General features: G+C 40.6%; 1 protein-coding gene across 1 annotated transcript in view; it reads left to right on the plus strand.

Moving 5' to 3' along the window:
- Nucleotides 1-20147, plus strand: part of LOC122808336 — a 117130-nt gene extending 96983 nt beyond the window's left edge. The window contains exon 5 of the mRNA XM_044079302.1: nucleotides 19918-20147. Within this exon, the coding sequence (XP_043935237.1) occupies nucleotides 19918-20147 (230 nt within the window). The remainder of the gene's footprint in view (nucleotides 1-19917) is intronic.
- The last annotated feature ends 257 nt before the right edge of the window (nucleotides 20148-20404 follow it).

The raw sequence follows: 20404 nt of genomic DNA on the forward strand, positions 1-20404 counted from the left end.
TGCTGTTGAAAGAATCTAAATCCTTGATACACACAGCCAACTGAGGCATGGAGTAGGCCTCATGCATTTGCTGACTCCCTTCCTTGTCTATGGATACCATCTACAACATAATTCAAATTATTTCCAGCATTGGCACTGTGTATTGTTTGAAAAGAGTTTCTTAATTCACTCTCATGGATTTGTTCCATTATGCCAGCTAATCTGATGTTTCTTCTCCATTAATACTTTTCTAGCAGGTCTAGTTGTGCATCCATATTTAACAAATCTTCTTCCTTCAGCTTCATTTTTTGACAAATTGTTTTCCTTCAGCTTCATTTTTTAGAACTCTCACCAGTCCTTTTTTTTACTTCAGTGATCTGATTGCATTTATCTTTTACTCTTCTTGCATCTTCCTGTGTCTTCATCAGTCTGATGAGGGTCTCTAACAATATCTATGCTCTATCAATGAGTTTCATTAGATAATTGCAATTGCTTCACTTCTTTTGATAATCTTTGCTACATTATCTGTTTTTTGTTGTTTAGATTGTTTCATTTCTTCCTATTTTGACCATATTGCAGTAACTCAGCACAGAACTGTTAGGCTAAGCATCCCGCTTGACTCTGGTGGCTCCTTTCTTTAATGCAATCTTTTTGCTAGAGAGGAAATTTTTAAATGAAGATGCATTTTCCATTGCTCTAAATTTGTCTGATAAAATATTTAACTATGCCAAGTGGTTTTGCTGTATTTATTCACAAAAAGTATTTGGAATATAAGCGAATCGTGTACAGGAATTTCAATAACAAATCACAAGAACTGAACTGACAGCAACAGAGCTTATTACATGCAAGTGACTAAATATGATGTAACCCCCCCCCCCCCCAGCTTCTGGAGTTTAGATATAACTTGCATTCATGCCCTTATTTGCCTAGTCATTGAATTGTTCAGTGCAGATATACAAATGAATAAATGCAATTCAGTATCACAGTAGCATACTCCCTCTAGAACGAACCAAGTACTTGCAGTGGGTTGCATTTGTAAAGCTGATAGTTGCTGATGTACTTGTCAAAAAAAGATAAATGTTTGTTGATTGCTCATACTAATTATCATTGCAGTCAATCAAACCATAGAATGTGTGCACAAATCCACTCTCTCACATATCTTACAACATTCTCTTAAATGAAAACATATTCAGTGCCTTAACTACACAAGCACACACTATGCAAATGCTTACAATGGGGTCAAAACTGCAACAACCTTGGTGTGGGGGTAGCACCTTTTCCTCCAGACTTATTCAGCCAACTCTAAAATTGCACTTACATTGGGGTAAGTGTTGCTCAGAAAAAAAGGTCAGTATTCAAAGACAGGCTGGCTGCAAGATTTAAGGCTGTGGCAAAAAGGGACAGTCAGTACAATCATGTAAACCTAGACACATTAGCATCAGTGCGGAAAGACCTCATTATTAGCTAAGTTGCATGTCTCTGAATCACTCAGAGATTACCACTAGCACTAACAGATGCTTTTCTGTTATCTTTTCAGTAATCACTGCTGGCTGATGTATTGTTTTAATATAGGCATCCACCTGATTCATTCCTCCACATACAATCACACAAAGATAGACACAGACACACAGGCATACACACACAGATGCATGCACACATATATGTGCATGCATCCATACATCTCACCTGTCCCAATTTAAAATAATGCCCCTGATGCTACCTGTAATTTTCCCCATCCATTATAAATGACAAATGAATACAGTCAGTCCGTTTATAACACCAGACATATGGTTGCTGCGGTGGTGCAGTAGTTAGTGTTGTCATCTCATAGCAAGAGGTTCTCTGGTTCGATTCTCTGCTGGGGTACCTCCTGTGTGAAGTCTGTATGCCCTCACTGCAGTCACATAGGTTTTCTCCAGGTGCTCTGGTTTCCTCCCACATGTGAAAAACATGCAGTAGGTAGATTGGACACTCTAAATTGGCTGTAGGTGTCAGAGTGTGCACGAATGAGTGGTACAAATAAACTACTACTGCAGGGCTAGCCACCTGGCAGTGTAAAACTTGGTTCAAGATGATTGTCACTGTAAAAGTAATGCCTTGACTCCATGTATAAAACGGGAAAAGGGGGTTGAGGATGGATTAGACTTTCATTCTTTTTATTGTTTAAAAAATGCAATTTAATGCAATTGAGTAGCTGCATTAACTCTTTACATGGATCAGAGCCATATTCATAAAGACTCCCGGTTGTCATTTAGTGTTCACTCCTGGCTTTGTCCAGAAATCTTTAGCATAGCCCTCAGAAGTATAGACCATTACAGACTGTTGATAATTCCAGACATTAGAGTTTTATTCTTCTTTATTGTAATATGCAATGTGTTACTGCACAACCTGCTGTCCTGTTAACTGCAGCATTTATATTAACAAAGAGTCTATCTAAACCCCCTGTTGAATTCTTGGATGTAGTGCCAGAAAGGTAACTGGTACAGCCTCAAAACAAAGATGTGGAAAAAAAATGGGCATTAAATGACCTGTCAGCATAGCAGCTAAATCTTTACAATCAGCACTAGTGGACAATTCAGAAACCATCTTTAACAGTGAAGGAGTGACTTGAAAGAGAAAATGTGAGGATACCTTGGATTGTTTAGCTTTTCTCAGTGCTGCGGGGGGAATAGTGGTGTATGCTGTGGTGATATTTTTCCAAAACTCCCTAAAACACAAACAATACTAAAATATGCAATTATGACAATTTATTAATTAAAATCAGTAAATGCATTAACAATAAATAATCACAAACCTGAACATACATCAGCAATGCATCAGATAACCAAAACGCATTTTGTTGCCAGTGTGGACAGTACTCACCTTCCAGCAAAAGAATACAAGCAGTGTTAAAGCCCACTACACACTTTAACACAACCAACATGTCAGAAGTAGTGTACCACTGCTCACTTCTGAATAGCCAACTCACCAAAGGGAGGAGGGGCAGAAGAGGGTTCCAAACTAACCCCTTCTTATTTGTTCAGCAGACTGCCACTGCAGGCTGTTGCCCCTTCCTTTCATAAATACTTAATAAAAATACTGCAAAAAATAATGACAAATATATATTAAGCAGATGCAAACCTAAATCGCTCAAGTGAACACCATCTTTTCTGTACAAGCTTGCATCCCTATGATCAAAATCCCTGTGCTCAGTCACATACAAACATGAACTCTTCAATGCCCTTGACACTCTATAATCTATGGTTGATAAAACACCAGGCTGTCTTCAAGCCCATAAACTTATCTACCTGCCCCCACACCATCATAGGTACAATCTCAGACCAAAGCTCCACCATCTGTCGAAATCTCTGTTTCAAGCTTAACAAATCAGTAACAATCTGTGCTAAAAATTTTCTCCTTGGTGCCCAACCCAAATCATTCCTACCTACATGAATTACCACTATGCCTGCACCTCATCAAATTAACCCAATATTTTTGCTGCCACTTCAGCCCTCGGAAGTCATAACAATACATCTTCCATTTGCCCTACTCCAAACTCAACATTCGGCCTCTGGGTCTGATTAAGGCAGTCTTTGCTGCTCAGAAAATAAAATAATGACCCAACAAGACAATATTTCCACCTGCAAAATAAGAACAACAACATTAAAAGTATTACGTGGCCCACCTAATCACAAAAGGGTTCGCATCCAGATCAAAAGAGGTCATTGTGCCCCTCTACTCATCACTCATCAGACCCATCTTAGACTACAATTCCCCATTTGGGATGTACCTTACAAGACACCTGCAATAGCTGGAAAGACCAGAGAAGTACCTCACCAAGAGGATCAATGGCCTCAAACAGATGCCCTATGCAGCTTGACTGAAGAAACTCCAGTTGTACTCAGTTGCATACCGCCTACTCAGAGGTGATCTCTGCCTGACATACAAGGCCATGTCCAACCCAGAATTGATGGACATGCTCCACCTAAAGAAAACCTTATCCCCTCGAGCCACATGCTCTAGGGATCTAAACCTCACCACAGCAATAAATAGGACATACTGGAGGGATAGATTCCTGTCCCATAAACTCCCCATGCTTTGGAGCAAGATCCCAATCTACATTAGGCAGAGCTCCTCGATAACACTCTTTAAAGAAACCTTGACGAGTGGATGGGAAACAGAAAGTTTACCTTGGGGATCACTTCAGTGGCTCTGCTGGACAGAGGCATAGGGAACTAATCTAAGGGTTCAGCGAAAGCCAACACGTTCTGGCTAGGCTTATTAATGCCTTTGGGCAGATAGCCTAGTACCCACCTATGAACCTATGAACATATGAACCAAACTATCAAAATACCGCTATTTTATATAGGACAAAAAAAAGCTTTAGATGACCATCTCCACACCCTAAAAATCAGCACTACTAATTTGCCCATTTCAGCCAAGTCAGAAGTCCTCCCTCTCCTAAATAAATAGACCAAAAACATAACTCTTGCAATGCTCTGACTCTTGAATGCTGTCAATACCATAAATACAAACTGTGCTGCCAGTATAGCCTTACCTTGTTCCATCCAAAAAAACAATTCATCCGATCCACCATTACATAGCCTCTGCAACTGACTCACCCACACTGTTGGGCATAACAACAAATCTATGTTCCTTTGTAGCACTACTTGCTCATTCTTGTCCACCTGATCTGTCTTAGGCTGAGGCAACCATATCATCACCATTGAGTCTGTGATACAAGCATCTGTCCACAACAATGGGCCCACCAATTCCACCCACCCAAAAAAATCCTATGTAAATAAGTGCAGTCAATGCTTTCCAAACTGTATTATCCACATGACCATTTGCCAATGCATACAAATCTTTCAATAATGGCACAGTGGTGCAGCGGTAGCATTGTTGCCTCACAGCAAAAGGTTCCCCGCTTCAATTCTTGGCTGGAGTGCCTTCTGTGTGGAGTCTGCATGTCCTCTCTGAATTTGTGCGGCTTTCCTCTGGGAGCTTCGGTTTCCTCCCAGATTTCAAAGACATGCATTTGAACTGTTTCTCCCCAGGACTCCACTGAAAATTGGCTTTGTTCCAAGTCAGACTTTCCCAGTAAACAAATGTTAAATAAGTAAATAACACCTGAAGCAACTGCTTATTTATAGTATATGACTGTCCTGTCTCAGACCATTAACCCTTTCCTAACCCTTAATCATTCTACTAACCATCCAAGCTTTCATGACATCTCTTAAACCTGATAATCCAGAAGCTGCACTGAGAGTCATTAAATGGACCTTAGTCATCCTAACTGCCTCGTCAGGAAGCCACCTATAAACCAAGTACCTCATTAATAAGACAGCTAAGCACTGCCTGTCCTGAGCTGGCAGTTTGCTAACAAAAGAAGAAAACAACACTACTTCTGCACTATAAGACTTCCATGTGGAATTTAACCAAGATTTCTGAATTAATCAACCCACTACAGTTGGCCAAAGTTCTGTAGCTTTTCCAGCAATACTACTGGTTCCTGACTTGACTCTGGTGCTGGAAATCGAAACCTGCAAAGTTGAAATCAAGAAGGACTGTCAGCTATCTCATTAAAATGTCCAGCTACACGTCTGGCTGAAAAATTGAAGTTAATTAACAGACTCTGCAAAGCCATCTTTCTCAAACTCAACAAGACCAAAACAGAACTAGCTATTTTCATAGCCAATACCTGCACAATTTCACAGTTGTCTGAAAGAAAAATCACTCTCCTATTCCACAACTTCTATTACCAGATGCCTGATGCTGCCCAAATAGGCATCAGTTCTAAAAACGCCACATCATTTCTTCATTCTGACAGCCACTCTGCAGGCCAACCTACTAAAAATCACTCACCATCAGAATATGCCCCCATCCCGTGAGCCTTCATTGCATCCACAAAGAGACAGAAATCCACATCCATCAGTTACTCCTCCTGTCAAAATGAGATGCCATTGAAACTGGCCAAAAACTCTTGAATGAGCACATATTCAAATCTTCTTTCACCAGTTGATTAACCCTGACCCAATGATGCCTATTCTTTCCACCTTTTGATAGGTTAGCAACTGATCTACAGAAAGTCCAACCCATCCCTACTGCTCTGCATGCAAAATTCATTAAGACAAGCAATTTCATCTCTTCCTTAACTCTAATGTTATCCTTCCCTTTTATCTAGCCAATATTGTTCCTCAACTTCTGCAATGTCTACCCTGACAAAGAAAATAAATGCCTATGGCTGACCAGTGTCAACCCTAGAAAACCTAGAACCTTGCTTGTGCATTCAAGTTTGTCTTGCTCTAGGTATACCCACAATTCTATGCCTATCTCCTTAAAAAACACCATTCCTACATCTGCTCCATCTTTACCTTCTCCAATCAGTAAAATATTGTCCAAGTAATGACTGCCTTCTGGGTAGAGGTCTACTTCTGCCATATCGACTGCAATACCATAGAGATTGTTTTCAAATGCAGCACAAGGTAACAGCATACTCCATAGGCATAGCCTTATCAAAACAGTACTACCCACCCACACAAATCCCAAGCAAGTGCCAGTCCTCCTCCCTAATTGGAAAGAGTTGAAAAGCAGCTTTGATGTCCAATTATATCAAGCAGGGATCCTGAAATTCTTTAATGAGCTTCACAGCATCATCCATAGATGCATACTAAACTTGAGTGTCTGATCTGGCAATGAAATCATTCACTAAACCCCCTTCATGGTATGATAAATGATGAATCAATCTGAACTTACCTGGCTTCTTTTTAGGCACTAAACTAAAAGGAGGAAATGTGGTAACTACTAAATGTGGTACCTCTAAAGGACCAATGACACTTTCTGCTTCAACCTCCTTACCCTATAACTTCAAAACAAGCACCCCTCTCCCTTTCACCAATTTTATATTGCAACATAATCCTCTGTCCTTGTCTACAAATGATTTCAGAGACTGCTCCCCAATAAAACCTTTAATCAACTCCCTACCCAATTCTTGGCCAGCAAAATCAGATAACTGAGGGACAAACACAAGGACATTAATGGGCAAATTGGAAATCATACCCTCCTTGATGCTCTCAAAACAACAAGACCCCTTTTTTGCCATGAAAATTAATTCTCCCTCTGGAATTAAACTGGCCTACAGTATGTTGCTTTTCACTATCCTGTCACAGTTGGCAATGACTGTACACATCCCTTTTTTGTGCCTGCATTTTGCTGCTGTAATGATTACTTTTGTAAACTGAAGACACATGATTAAACCTTCACGCAGGCCATGCAAACTTGCCTGCATTAAAAGCCAAACACACCCTTAGTCTATCCTCTGACTGTCTCACTTGCCATCCATTTCCTTGTGCTCTGCCCAACATCTCTGTCAACCAATTATCTGCATGCCTCACTTCCTAACACAATTTCTTGTCAACTGCTTTTCATTTGTGAAAATGCTGATTGCACCTCTTGAATTGTAAGGAAATACACCAACAATGGCAAAGCCTGAGACATGTCTTTCTCCCGGGTTACAGCTGTCAAAAAGATTAGTGGATCACTTGAAGTGAATGTGTCTTTTACATCTTGACTGAAAAATTTTACAGTATACAACACAGAAATAAGCATTTAATAATCAATGGCATGCAGAGAAGGAGTGTTTAACATTGTCTTTATTAAAACATAAAATACACGAAGATCAGCAAATCTAGAAAGGAGATAATTTGTTGGCACTATCAAGCAAAGCAAGGATGAACTTCTGTTTCTTAAAAGCATTTTGACAAGAAAATAATAAACACAGGCTGATTTGAAGATTTCACAGCAGATGTCTGTGTTGATTTCAAACATGACTCTCCAGCTTTTCTGCCAAGATAAAAAAAATTCCATTACATTTTTTTAATTATCAAACCTGGTAAATCCATGTTAGCATCAATGACAGATGGATGGTATAGATTTAAATAACCTGCAAACAACTTAAAAGTGCAAAAGGAAAAAATTCTGCTCTTTCTTAAAGTCACAGTGTTTTCTACTATGTGATTTTTCATTCTGCTGAAACAAGTCAGAATTGTATCATAAATGCATTTAACTGCTGCATGTGCAGCTTTTCTGAAGCCAAGTTATATTTACTAGTTCTTTAATAAAAACATGGCTAAATCTAAAAATCATTTGGCTGTTCAGTCAACTCTACTGAGTCAAATCAAGAAACCATGCTTGATCTCCTTTTCTTTTTTTCTCATACTTTTGCAATAAAATTTGAAAATCCCTTTAGTGCTGATCCCACATATAATAAAGACAATACATTTGTAGGTATCATGACTTGTTAGTGATTATATAATTTTTAAATGCATATACTTCAGAACCACAGTATAATCTCTTCCTACCTAGTGATTTCCCTGAATTTACTCTGTTTATTCTACTCTTTTCTATTATATTCTATTTCAATTATGTTAGAAAAAGTAGCTTTGAGTAGGTTGAAATATCAGTTAGAATTGCACCATTATATAACTGAAAAAAAAACACCAAAAAAAAAAATATTCTGAAGTGAATCATGCAATTGAAAAAAATGGTTAAGTTAAAATGTTGGCATCTTGTCTGCTGTGATTATTACTAATGATCTAGTCATTACCAACAATGAGTGACCGGTGTTCCATACCTGAAGTCAACTCCTTGTTGGTCCGATCCGACCATAAGCTAATCACCCAATGATATCCACATCCCGCCCCCACCCCCCACTAAGGAAACCACAGTAAAACATTTCTCCAAAGCCCACTTCATGCTTCTTAAGACAGAAGTGGTGTGGTGGTGAACTTCATGACACCCATGCAGATGGACAATACAGTTACAACTGCTGAATCCAACAGAAATGCACTCCATAAGGACTTACACAAGTGCATGGATTGTGCTATCCCAAACAGAACCAAGATGCTATCCTCCAAAAAAAGGAAGTCACTCTGGTGGTCCCTTGCCATAAACAAACTGTACAACAGACGGAAGAAACTGTTGCAAAAGAGAGTAAAATCCCATGAGTGGAGGAGCTCCCTGGTCAGCCTGAGTAAGAAGCTGAGATCCCTTATAACATCCTCCAAAGCTAGCTATGAAAACAAAATTGTCACTAATTCCAAGGACAACCACAAAGCATTCTATAGCTATATCAAGAATCTCGATGGCAACACCCAGATCTGTTCTGAGTTACAGCACAAAGGCAAGAAAATTACAGAACCAACTGATATTGCCAACATCCTGGCAGATAGGTTCAGTGCTAACTTTAACCCCCTCTCACACCCTAAAGGGCCCATATCTATACAGTAAGAATGCAGAGTCCCTGTAATCACAACAATGCAGGTAAAAGCTGCACTCTCTAAAGCCAAAAACACAGCATCCATGGGACTGAACAACATCCCAGGCAGCGTTATATATGAACTTCAGAACGAACTGGCTCCCCACTTAAGCACCATGTTCAATAATAGCCTCGCATCAGGCTTTGTGCCCACTGAATGGCACACAGCAACAGTTATCCCACTCTACAAAGGGGGAGCCACCACTGATCACGGAACTATCGACCTATTAGCCTGACGAGCCTGGTCTGCAAGGCCATGGAACATATCATCATGGAACTCATAAACAAAGACATTGGTAACGTCCAAACTATGGATCCCACCCAGTTCGGGTTTGTGAAAGGCAGATCATGCCTCCTGAACCTGATCGACTTCTTTGAGGCAGTCACCAAAGCCAAAGATGAGGGTACGGTGGTTCACACAGCCTATCTTGACCTTGCCAAGGCTTTCAACACCATCCCCCATTCTGGAATTATAGCTAAACTCACTAAACTAGGTATAAATCCCTATGTCACAAGATGGGCTGCCAACTGACTTACTGACAGAAACCACACTGTAAAAGTTGCAGACTCCAAATCTGACCTCAAAGCAGTGACAAGTGGAGTACCACAGGGTTCTGTCTTGGGACCTCTCCTGTTTCGTATCTACTTCGCTGAAGTACAGGCTAACACAGAAGGCCTCTGGCTGATGAAGTTCGCAGATGACTGCAAACTAGGAGCCATAGTCAAGTCCCCAAATGATGTGGACATCCTACAGAAGAGCCTTGCTGAGACAGATGCCTGGTGTCAGAGCCATGGCCTCAAGCTCAATGCCAAAAAGTGCAGTGTCAGCCCCTCTGGTAAAAACTCTGTGCCCATGAACTACCACATAGGCAGCAATCTACTTAACACCGAATGTGTGATAAGAGACCTTGGGAACCAGGTGGACAGTAGTCTCTCCTTTGACAGTCACATCACCACAGTAGTCAGGAGGTCCTTTTACGTGGCACACCTCATCATAAAAGGGTTCTCATCCAGGAAAAAAGAGGTCATTGTTCCCCTCTACTCGACACTCATTAGACCCATTATAGAGTACAACGCCCCTTTTGGAATATACCTCACAAGACATCTGCAGCAGCTGGAAAGGCCACAGAAGTACCTCACAAAGAGGATTACTGGCCTCAAACAAATGCCCTACACTGACCGCCTAAAAAAACTCCAGCTTTACTCTGTAGCATATCGCCTACTCTGAGGTGATCTCTGCCTAACATATAAAGCTATGTCAAACCCAGAGCTGTTGGACATGCTACACCTAAAGAAATCCCAATCCCTTCGAGGTACATGCTCTAGGGACCTAAACCTTGTCACCACAATAAACAGGACATGCTGGAGGGATAGATTCCTGTCCCAGAGACTTTCCATACTCTGGAACAGGCTACCCATCTATGTCATGCAAAGTCCTTCATTAGCACTCTTCAAGAAAAATCTTGATGAGTGGATGGGAAATAGGAAATACACCCCGGGGATCACTTCTGTGTCTCTGCTCGACAAAGAAATAGGAAAATAACTTTCTTGGGTGGCGTAAGCCACAAAACCTTGCTGGCTAGGCTTACATAGGCCCTTGGGCCAATAGCCTAGTACCTACCTATGAACTTATGAACCTATGATGTAAGTCAGAGAAAGAAGAGTACATAGCATGAACTACATTTGTTCAACAACACATTCAAAAAACAAAACAAATGAAATTGTAATAATAACCCACATCAATAAATTATACAGTAGAAGCAGAAACCACACATTGCCGAGGTCAGTTGTGCAAGGATAGAAATAAAATCAAAACACATTCATTCATGATCAAAAATGGTAGTCCATCCATCATCCATCCACAACACCTTTTTCACATTTTTGAACATGAGGTTTGGGTGTCATTTCAACAGTGACAATCATCTTATAACAGTGAATACATTAAAATTATGTGGGGTGCTACGGCCCCCACACCCTACACCCACCCCTTATTTAATATTCTCACTCCAGGATTGCACTGTAGTGGGGCAAGGGGTATATTCCATTTTCGACCAAATGAACTTCCACCAAGTGAGCTTTCAGTCGAGTGAGATTTCAGTGAAGTGCAATGCCTGGAATCATTTTCGACTAAATGAAATTCGACCAAGTGTATGGAATTCATATATGTATATGTATATATATATATATATATATATATATATATATATATATATATATACATATTTATATATATATATATATATATATTGGAAAAGCATGTGTTTGTTTACAAATTGTACTATGTAGTTCAAGTAGAAGGTGATATTCTCCTCTCCCACCTAAAAATATCAACTGAGATATTTCCACAAAATTGAAAAGAATAAATGTTTTTGAGTTTTATTTATCCAGAGTGTACAGAATTCAAGGTAAGAAAATGTCATCTGTGTGCAAATTTGATTCAAGCAATTGTGTTTTGGGAATGTGTACATTTCCTAACTACTGCATATGCAAATTCAAAATGATGCAATTAAATTGTTATGAATAATGTTAAAGAAATAAAAACTACTGCACTAATGCTCACTTGAAAAAGCCCAGATTTGGTCACAGCTGTTCATGAACACAACGCATCTACAACTCATCTGCAGAGATAAAATAAACAGAGGAACAAGGTCACCAACCCTAACATGCATTTTCTAAGTACACAGATAAAATAATACTGGTGACACAAGAGACTTCCAAAACAGTTGCCATTGGTCTCACACAAACATCAGTCCCTCAGGGTGGGCACATCTAGTGTATGACCTGCAATCAAAAGGTAATCCAACCAGTTGTGTTCAGACAGTTCAAAGCCAATAAATGGTCATGAACCACTTGCAGGGAAAATAGTGTATGGCCAAGACTTTTACATATACAATGACCTGAAAATTCTTCATGCTAAAAACAGCAAAAAGCTAGAAATGGAAACAAACTAGAAGGCCTGCATATACCAATACTGTGAACAATACTGCAAATCTGTGAAATGGATTCACATGACTACAAGTTAATGTAACAGTAGGTATGCTACTTTTTCTCAAATATTTAATAAATGTTTACTTGCGTCCAATATATGTAATAAAAGTACTTTTCCTTAAGTAGAGAATGTTGCACATCATTCTACATCTTCAAATGTGAGGGAGAGGAGGGGAGGAGTACTACATTTCATCTAACATTAATTTTTTAGAAAGACAATCCTGGGGATTTAATAAAATCCATGTAGGCATAGTGTAAAGCCTACACAGAAGGTACCATGGCTGTGTATGCGGTACCCCCTCAGTAGCATGCCATGCATATTAATGAAGAAGCGTTACTGAGGGAGAGACATGTATCATGGTATTGAATCAGTGTTGGGGAGTGTATTACTGAGACCAGATATGAGTAACACACCCCCTGCACTGTCAAAGTGACAGAGATCAATGTATGTATATGTAATAAAAAGTAATTTTTTTTGTGTGAGTTTGTGTGGTGTGGGGCTGCATGGCACACAACAATGGACAAATGCCAGACATCTAAAAATATAAACTGGATACATTTAATTATGAAATCCAAAGTCAAGTTTAAGCATAGCTGAGAAGGTTTGCACTCCAGACTGCATTGCTCATCAGTGCTTAAATGTAGTGGAAAGATATATTTAAAAGTATAGCAACAGTCTACATAGCCACATAGCCAAATTGTAAGAGTGATAGCCTTATGTGCACTAAGTAAAGGTTTTGAGTACAGGGGCAGGTTATTTTCTAAATACACATTATGAGAATAATGTTAAACCCCCATTACATTTTGAATGATTACACAGACAGGTTATTAGATTTATTTTACAAATACACATTTATGAGAAGTACTATTAAATCTTGATTGAATTTTGTATGAATACACAGGTTATTAAGCATTTATGTTGCAAATACATATTATGACAAGTATGTGTAAATCCTTGATTGAATATTGCATGTATGAGCAGATATGTTATGAACCATTTTGGTTGCAAATACACATTATAAAATGTATTTGTAAGTTCTGCTTTGCTGCACTCAGCTAAGCACAGCTAAGCCTTGCCAAGCACTGCATAAACAAAGAACGTTTTAGCTGTGCTTAGCTGGTTTGCACATTGCTACGTGGTGTGAAGTACTGCTAAGCAATGCCTGTTTAAGCACTGCTCAGCCCCACTAAGCTGGTTTGTGCACTACTAAGCATTGCTAAGCATTGGCAGTTTAAGCACTGTTCAGCTAAGCTCAGCAGGTTTGCGTGGTCCTAAGCAATGTGGGTCATTTTTAAAAATTGCCCAATGGCAGTAAAGGTCAGGAAAACAGGCTTATTTAAATACAACAGGTGGGAATACAGCAGAACCAGTTGAAGTTTGAACTTGTCAGGAACTATGACAGGTGTTGGAGAGGGTGCGCACTTCTTGGTGCATTGTTGGGGCATTCTGGGGTCCAGGGTCATGGTTGGACTCCTTGTTAAATATCATTCATGTCCATCTGCTGCAGGGTCAGCACCAGGGGTCAGAGTACAAGTCAGAGGCCTGGGACCAGCTGGCACATGATCTCACCAGTGCAACTGTTATCCCCCACACAAATGTGAAGGTGCATAATCATTATGATCTAAAGCATTGTAAGGGGGATCTCTTGGCTACCTGGGTTCAAGATGCTCAAGATGGGAATGCCCCACAAGTATGTAAATACTGTTTGTATTGTTTTACCAAAGCCTAATCTGAATGTGTGATAAATATGCATAAAGGTGTACTTCTCTCCCTACAGCTGGAGAGGAGAGAGGTCACACCTAGAGGGCCAAGCAGGGTACCTGACCAGGTTGCACCATGAGTATGGTGAGTAAAGATATATATTGCAATCAATAGTCATATAAGCAAGAAGGAGTAATGTATTAATTGTCATTAGGTATATACAGTTTTGATTGTACTGCAATGAATGTGGCCATAAAGCCTGGACTGCAATAAATGAGTAATGCCAGGTATAGTTCAATAAAGATGAAAGCATGAAACCTGAGAATGTTAAGGAAATAACGTTTCTACTGCATTAATTGTGGAATTGCAGCTGTATTGCAACACCTGCATTATTTGAGCTGCTCTACAATAAAGACTGGAAAAATATACAATCACTGCATGACGTCACCCCTAATAAAGCTGTGTTTTGCAATATGTGTGTATTTTGGGCTGTTGTTCATGAAATCAAGTATTACACATGCTGTGAACTAAAAACATGAAATAATGCCACTAATTGACTGTAGGCTAGCTAATAAAGAGTATTCTGCTAAACTGTAGCTGTACTAAAATATACGAATGCATTCTGATATTTGTTCTGCACTAAGATCTGAAGCAATAATAGGAATGCCCCAGGTATATTGTGTATATCAGGATTGTCTTGTGTTAACCATTGCATTTCAGCTATATGCATTGCTGCTCTCAGGTATGCAGCTGTAGGCAAGTATGAAACTGTAATAGCTGTAGACTGCAAATATACCATCTGCAACTGTATATGGGTCTGGTAGCCAGCCCACTACTCCGATATGGTTTCTACACATCACAGGAATTTCCACCCACTTTGAGTATATGCTGTACACCTACAGTCTATGTATTAATGTACAGTTCACCTAATATCTCTGTCATGCATGAATCTTATGCATGTGTTTTCAACTGTTAGTGCAGTCTTGTATAACAATTTACTTTGATTACTGGATCAGATGTTGTAAGCAGGTGATCTCTAGGCAAATATCAGTCAATCAATACACAGCAGTGGCTCAGTAGCTCAGTTTGATAGATGCTGGGTGCGATACACATTTTGTCTCACACAGACAAAGGTTCAAGTCCAGTGACAAATACTAGTAAATATTATTGAATTACTTATGTACTGTTAATAGATGCTCTCCCCACAGGAATTACAGGTAAATAAATGTCTGCACTAGCCTTAGAATGTGTTAATAATTTGTGTGTTCAGATGTAATAGAGTGTTAACAGCATTGCTCAGCAACGTGAAAAGACTTCAGAAAATAAAGGCAACAAGTGCAATACTAATAAAAGTTAATACAATAAATAAAATGTGTACTCTCGGTATGGCTATATGCCTGGTGTGTCTGTGAAAGTCTGCTGGTAGTCTAACCCCATGCCTGCCAAGGATGGCATGATAGTTGTAGACTGTCTGTACTGTGCACAATACATGTCTCTCAAGTGTTGCCTAATCCCTCTGTCACAGATCTAACATGGACATAATTTATGTCAATAGTACAGTCACACTACATCAGTCCACACTACACCTTGGTAGAAATATCTGTCCCCCTGACATGTAATAGTCTACTGTAGTTGTGCACCTGTAGGTGTTACAGCTTGGCCCATATCGTCCCATGTGGACATATTGAGAGGTACATACATGCAACAAAAGCTATAGGGCATTTGTATACATAAAGGAAGGGCAGATTATATAGTATAAAGAAGTACTGTTGCAAACAATATAGCTTATACTGGTATTAGTGGATTGTATTTCTCTCTCCCCCCACCCCTTATCTACATCATAATTTATTATTGTTCTACATCAGTTATGGTTTGCTATTAACACATGTTGTTTTCAAAACGTTATGTTGGGCCTTGTGTTTTATTATTGCTATGTATTACAATGGTTGCATACTGAAATACCTTGTTGAATTAGGTATGGTGTTGGCCTTATGCTGTAACTGTTACTGGCATGCTGTTACTATACTGACTGGTATCTCACCTATTGCAGTGTTCCATTTGCTGTGCAATGTTATGTTACTTGGTTATTTGCAATGTTCTGGCATGCTGTTATAACTAACTAAATGTTCTGTTCATTACTAACCTATACACTTTGAACTACCTCAACATCATGCTCAGCTGCGTAGACTGGTTCCTGGTGATATGCCAACCCTACCGCAGCTGGCCATGGCACCAGGTCCCTGCACATCTGAGACCCAAACTGGTGGTGCCCCTTCTGCTGAACCACCTATGGGTTGAACCACCTCAGGGGATGGGCCTGTTCCCCCTGGAACAGGTGTGGAGGGGTGTTTTCAACCAAGAACAGCTACTGCTGATGGTATGCAGGTTCGTGCATTATGGCTATGAGGATTGCCTGTGCCAGATTGAGGGCAGACTCACCAACCTGGAAAGGCAAGGTGGCCCCATCCCCCAGCACAGCCACCTTCAGGGCAGTGAAGGAGCAGTGTTGACTGCTCATGGGTTGGAAACATAGTCTTATTGCTGCCATCTGGGGGCACATTTCTGATTCCACAACACCTTCCCTGTCCAAGGTGTTTACCTCCTCATGTGTCATACAGCAGCACTGTATGCTGTCTTGTTTGTCTTGTCTTTCTGCAAATGCATCCTGTCCTACCCAACTTATCTCCCCACATGTACCTATATTCCTTCCCCAACATTCCACTCTCACCTTTAACAAAAAAAAAAAAAAAAGGGTCAGGCATCTGTCCCACAAATAAATAACGCCCATACATAGCTCTCCATTTTACACCCACTTCCACTGGACACACTTAATCATTACGTAAATTAATTAACACAACTTATGTTGCCCTTAGAGGCTCCAAATTCCAAATTATCTACAACCTGCACATCCGCTGCTGTAGAAGAAATGGAGAGCTATTGTCCTTTCCTATCCCTACCTTCCTTTCAGTATGTTTTTTGTATGACTGCCCCATTTCACCACTTTCCAATCACCTTTTTTTCTTTTCTTTTTTATAAATTAGCGTGGGTTTAAGCGGAGCTAAGTGGTGTGGTACACTGTGCAAACCCACTTAAAACTGCTTAAAACTGTCTTAATCGCCTTCTCTGTTTCTGACACTGTTAGGCACATCTACAAAATAACCACCCCTGTCATGTTTCAAATCCAGGCCCCTGTCAACTATCCCAGAGTGCAATAACCCACTGGGCCACTCAGCTCTGAAGTACTGCAGGTGTTTCCATAAGCATACCCTGATTGCCAATGACACACTGCTTGTATATATGTGAAAACTGACAGTGTACTTGGCACTGTGATGCAGACACCAAACCAGTACATAGTCAAATAAATAATGATGGATGTATGGGAGGCCTGGGATAGTAGGTATAGCTGTCAACTGCACAGACTGTTGCAGAATATCCAAAGTTGTGCCATCTACTTTTGGCACAGTTGTCACAAAACATATTCTGTGTGCTGAAGTACTGGCAAGTCAGTACAGATTGAGGTTAGAAAATCATGACAGACAGTTCAGTGTCACACATCATACCCATCCAAACACACATGCTTATGCAAATCCTGTGTAAAAGAGTGTATGCATGCAAGTATATCTTGCAAATGCATCTGCTGTAGTGTTGACTCATTAGCTCAGTTTGTTAAATTTCTAGCATAGTGTACATTTTGCCACTCACAGTCCTGGGTTTGAATCCAGTGTGTTGCACTTCAATGGCATGCTTGCGAATATAACAAACAGTGACCAAGTCTTGCAATTTTAAGCAGAACAGGCTGCTGCTACTGCATTCCCTGTTTGATGTTAGCACATCAAAGGCCTGTACGTAGGGACACACTGCACAAATATGTATAAGCTTCCTAAATGTCACTTTTCACTCTCTGAATGGCACTATTACATAACATATGTACCTTACACACATGCCACACCTGGACTGTTATGGGTACCCTCACCTTGGCTCTGCTGTAGGAACAGAGCTGAAACTGCTCCCTCCCTGACAGATACAGCTTGCTGTCGTCCAATGTGTTCACACTCCCCAGTATGACTCCTGGGCAAACTGCAGTAGCTACAGCCTACAACACATGAAGCACTATATTCAGCTATCTGTTGCAGACCTACCATACCTCACAACTGCCTAGAACAAGGGATCCACACAATATCCGTACATAAGGTGGTGGGAGGACAAAGGTCAAGCAAGAGGGACATGTGTCACAGTCTTCCCCTACAAACAAAGACAGCTGATAGAACTCCAGCTACTGCAGCAGTGTGCATATTCTGATGCATATGATGTATGACACTCACATCTGTCTTCCTATTTACTGACCTCAGCTCACATTGTTTAACTCTGAACTGCCACATAAACAGAAAATTATTTCACAATGGCCAAACATAGCATACAAAATTGTGGACATAGCACAGAAATCCAAACAGTGGACAGTATTTTTACATACCCTCTGCAATGCTGTATTCTACATACCTCGATAATGTCCATCTCACAGACTAGGAAAGGGGCCAAGGCCTACATGAAGGCCTTAAATATAGCACTGTTGTGCCATGTCATTGGCTAATGAAAGTGCAACACAGCTGTTCTGGATGCAATTAGGAAGTCTGAGCCATAAATTGGTGTACAAGCAATTACCTGTTAATGAGCATTACCTACAAAAGGCAAGCAGGTGCTTATGGTAGACAAGTCTGTGACTTGCTTTACCAAGACAGACTGCGATTTCAGAAGCATTTTATTCAGGATTTCTGCACAAAAAGAAGTACAGCACTCTACCAGATATGTATCAGAAGTCCCCAATTAGTGGGACACAGATGGGTGGATGCAGTCCTAGACTATAGGGATTACAACAGTAGGCCTGTAGTAGATCTCTGGGAATGAGATGTTGGTGATAGTCTACTGTCCAGCACCTACAGGCATGCCTTTCAACTCTGCCTGCTATAACATAGATCACAGCTCTGGCTCTCTCAGTCCCTCTTACAATGATTGGCTCCTGTACAAATGCTACTGGATTGTCTGTTAGACAATAGTAAGAGTATGTAATGGTGGACACAGATGGCATATCACATGATGTACTGTCATCTCCTCTCAGTCTGTGAATGTCACACAGGAATAGTTCAAACATTGTACAGGTGTCCCTGACTGTCCCTGATGTATGCTGGCTAGGTACTGTTTATTCGACATTCATATCTCATCACTTGAGAGCTATGGCTAGCATACCTGTTGATTCCCTACAGCAGGACTTCAGGTCATAGCCAGTAGTAATGGGGGAACACAGGCCCAAGCTCAGTGACAGAGTGTACATATTCATCATACAAAGTAAGGGAATGAATAGAGTAACAGATATTACTGTAGCATAACTGTTTTCTGAGGGTTCTGCTGTGTGACAGCCAGATTCCCCACAGTCTGGGATCAACCATTAATTATTGTCTAACCGTTTTCCAGAAATCCACATTTTTTGTCAAAGGATCTACATATATCAGACATAAGTACACATTCCCCAAACATCTGTGTACTGCAGAAGCCAGACACCTACAGGGAAGATACCCTATTGCATGACTGCAGTGCCATCTGTCATTGCATCACATGGATTTTGCTGGACTGTCCCCATATACTTGCAGTAACACTCACCTATCTGTCAGACAGTGGATGCATGACTTGGTACTGGGTCATTGCCCATAGGGTCACACCACAGTAGACAACACTGATGGGAGTGGAGACTTACAACACACTTTGTCACAGCACACAGGGACAGAACCGGTATTTCCACTATGTTGCTGATAGTCACATGCATAAAATGTTGATAGATAGCAGGGTATGATGTGAGAGTTAGCGGAGGATAGTGCTGGCCAATTTGGATGTGCAGAGTGTTTACATAGTGCAGAGCAAAATATGTCGTCCTGTGATGTGTTCCCTTGTTCTTGTCTTTCAGAAAGGATGTATAGACGGAGACACCCACTATTTTTAGCCGTGGAAAATTATGTGATCCTGGATGGCCTTAGACTGCAGCACAATGCACTGCTGTCCAGAAGTCAGCAGAATCATGAGCAATCTGCTGCTCTGTGGACTGACCTAGTCTCAGCAGTAAACCAACCAGGGCTACAGGAAAGAAGCTATGAGCAGGTCCGACACTGGTCAACAAATATGATAAATGCTGTATAGCAAAGGGCTGCTGCTGTGGGCCCCAGTCGAGGGCCTGCAGCAGAACAACCAGTCTTGGCCACAGAGGAATTCCTGGCAAACCTGGGATGAACCACCAGCTTCCAAGCATTCATCACCTTATAAGTTGTGAAGGTGGGTACCACAGCTTCCTCAGTAGAGAAGCATCAAAGCAAGCCTACTGTGTTCATCACTGCAATACTGTATCAGTCATTGTGGCAGCCTCTGCGTACTAGTATATGGATGTCAGGTCAATCTGC

Source organism: Protopterus annectens, chromosome 8.part0 (genome assembly GCF_019279795.1).
Source record: "Protopterus annectens isolate FY-2018-M chromosome 8.part0, PAN1.0, whole genome shotgun sequence".
Lineage (NCBI taxonomy): Eukaryota > Metazoa > Chordata > Ceratodontiformes > Protopteridae > Protopterus > Protopterus annectens.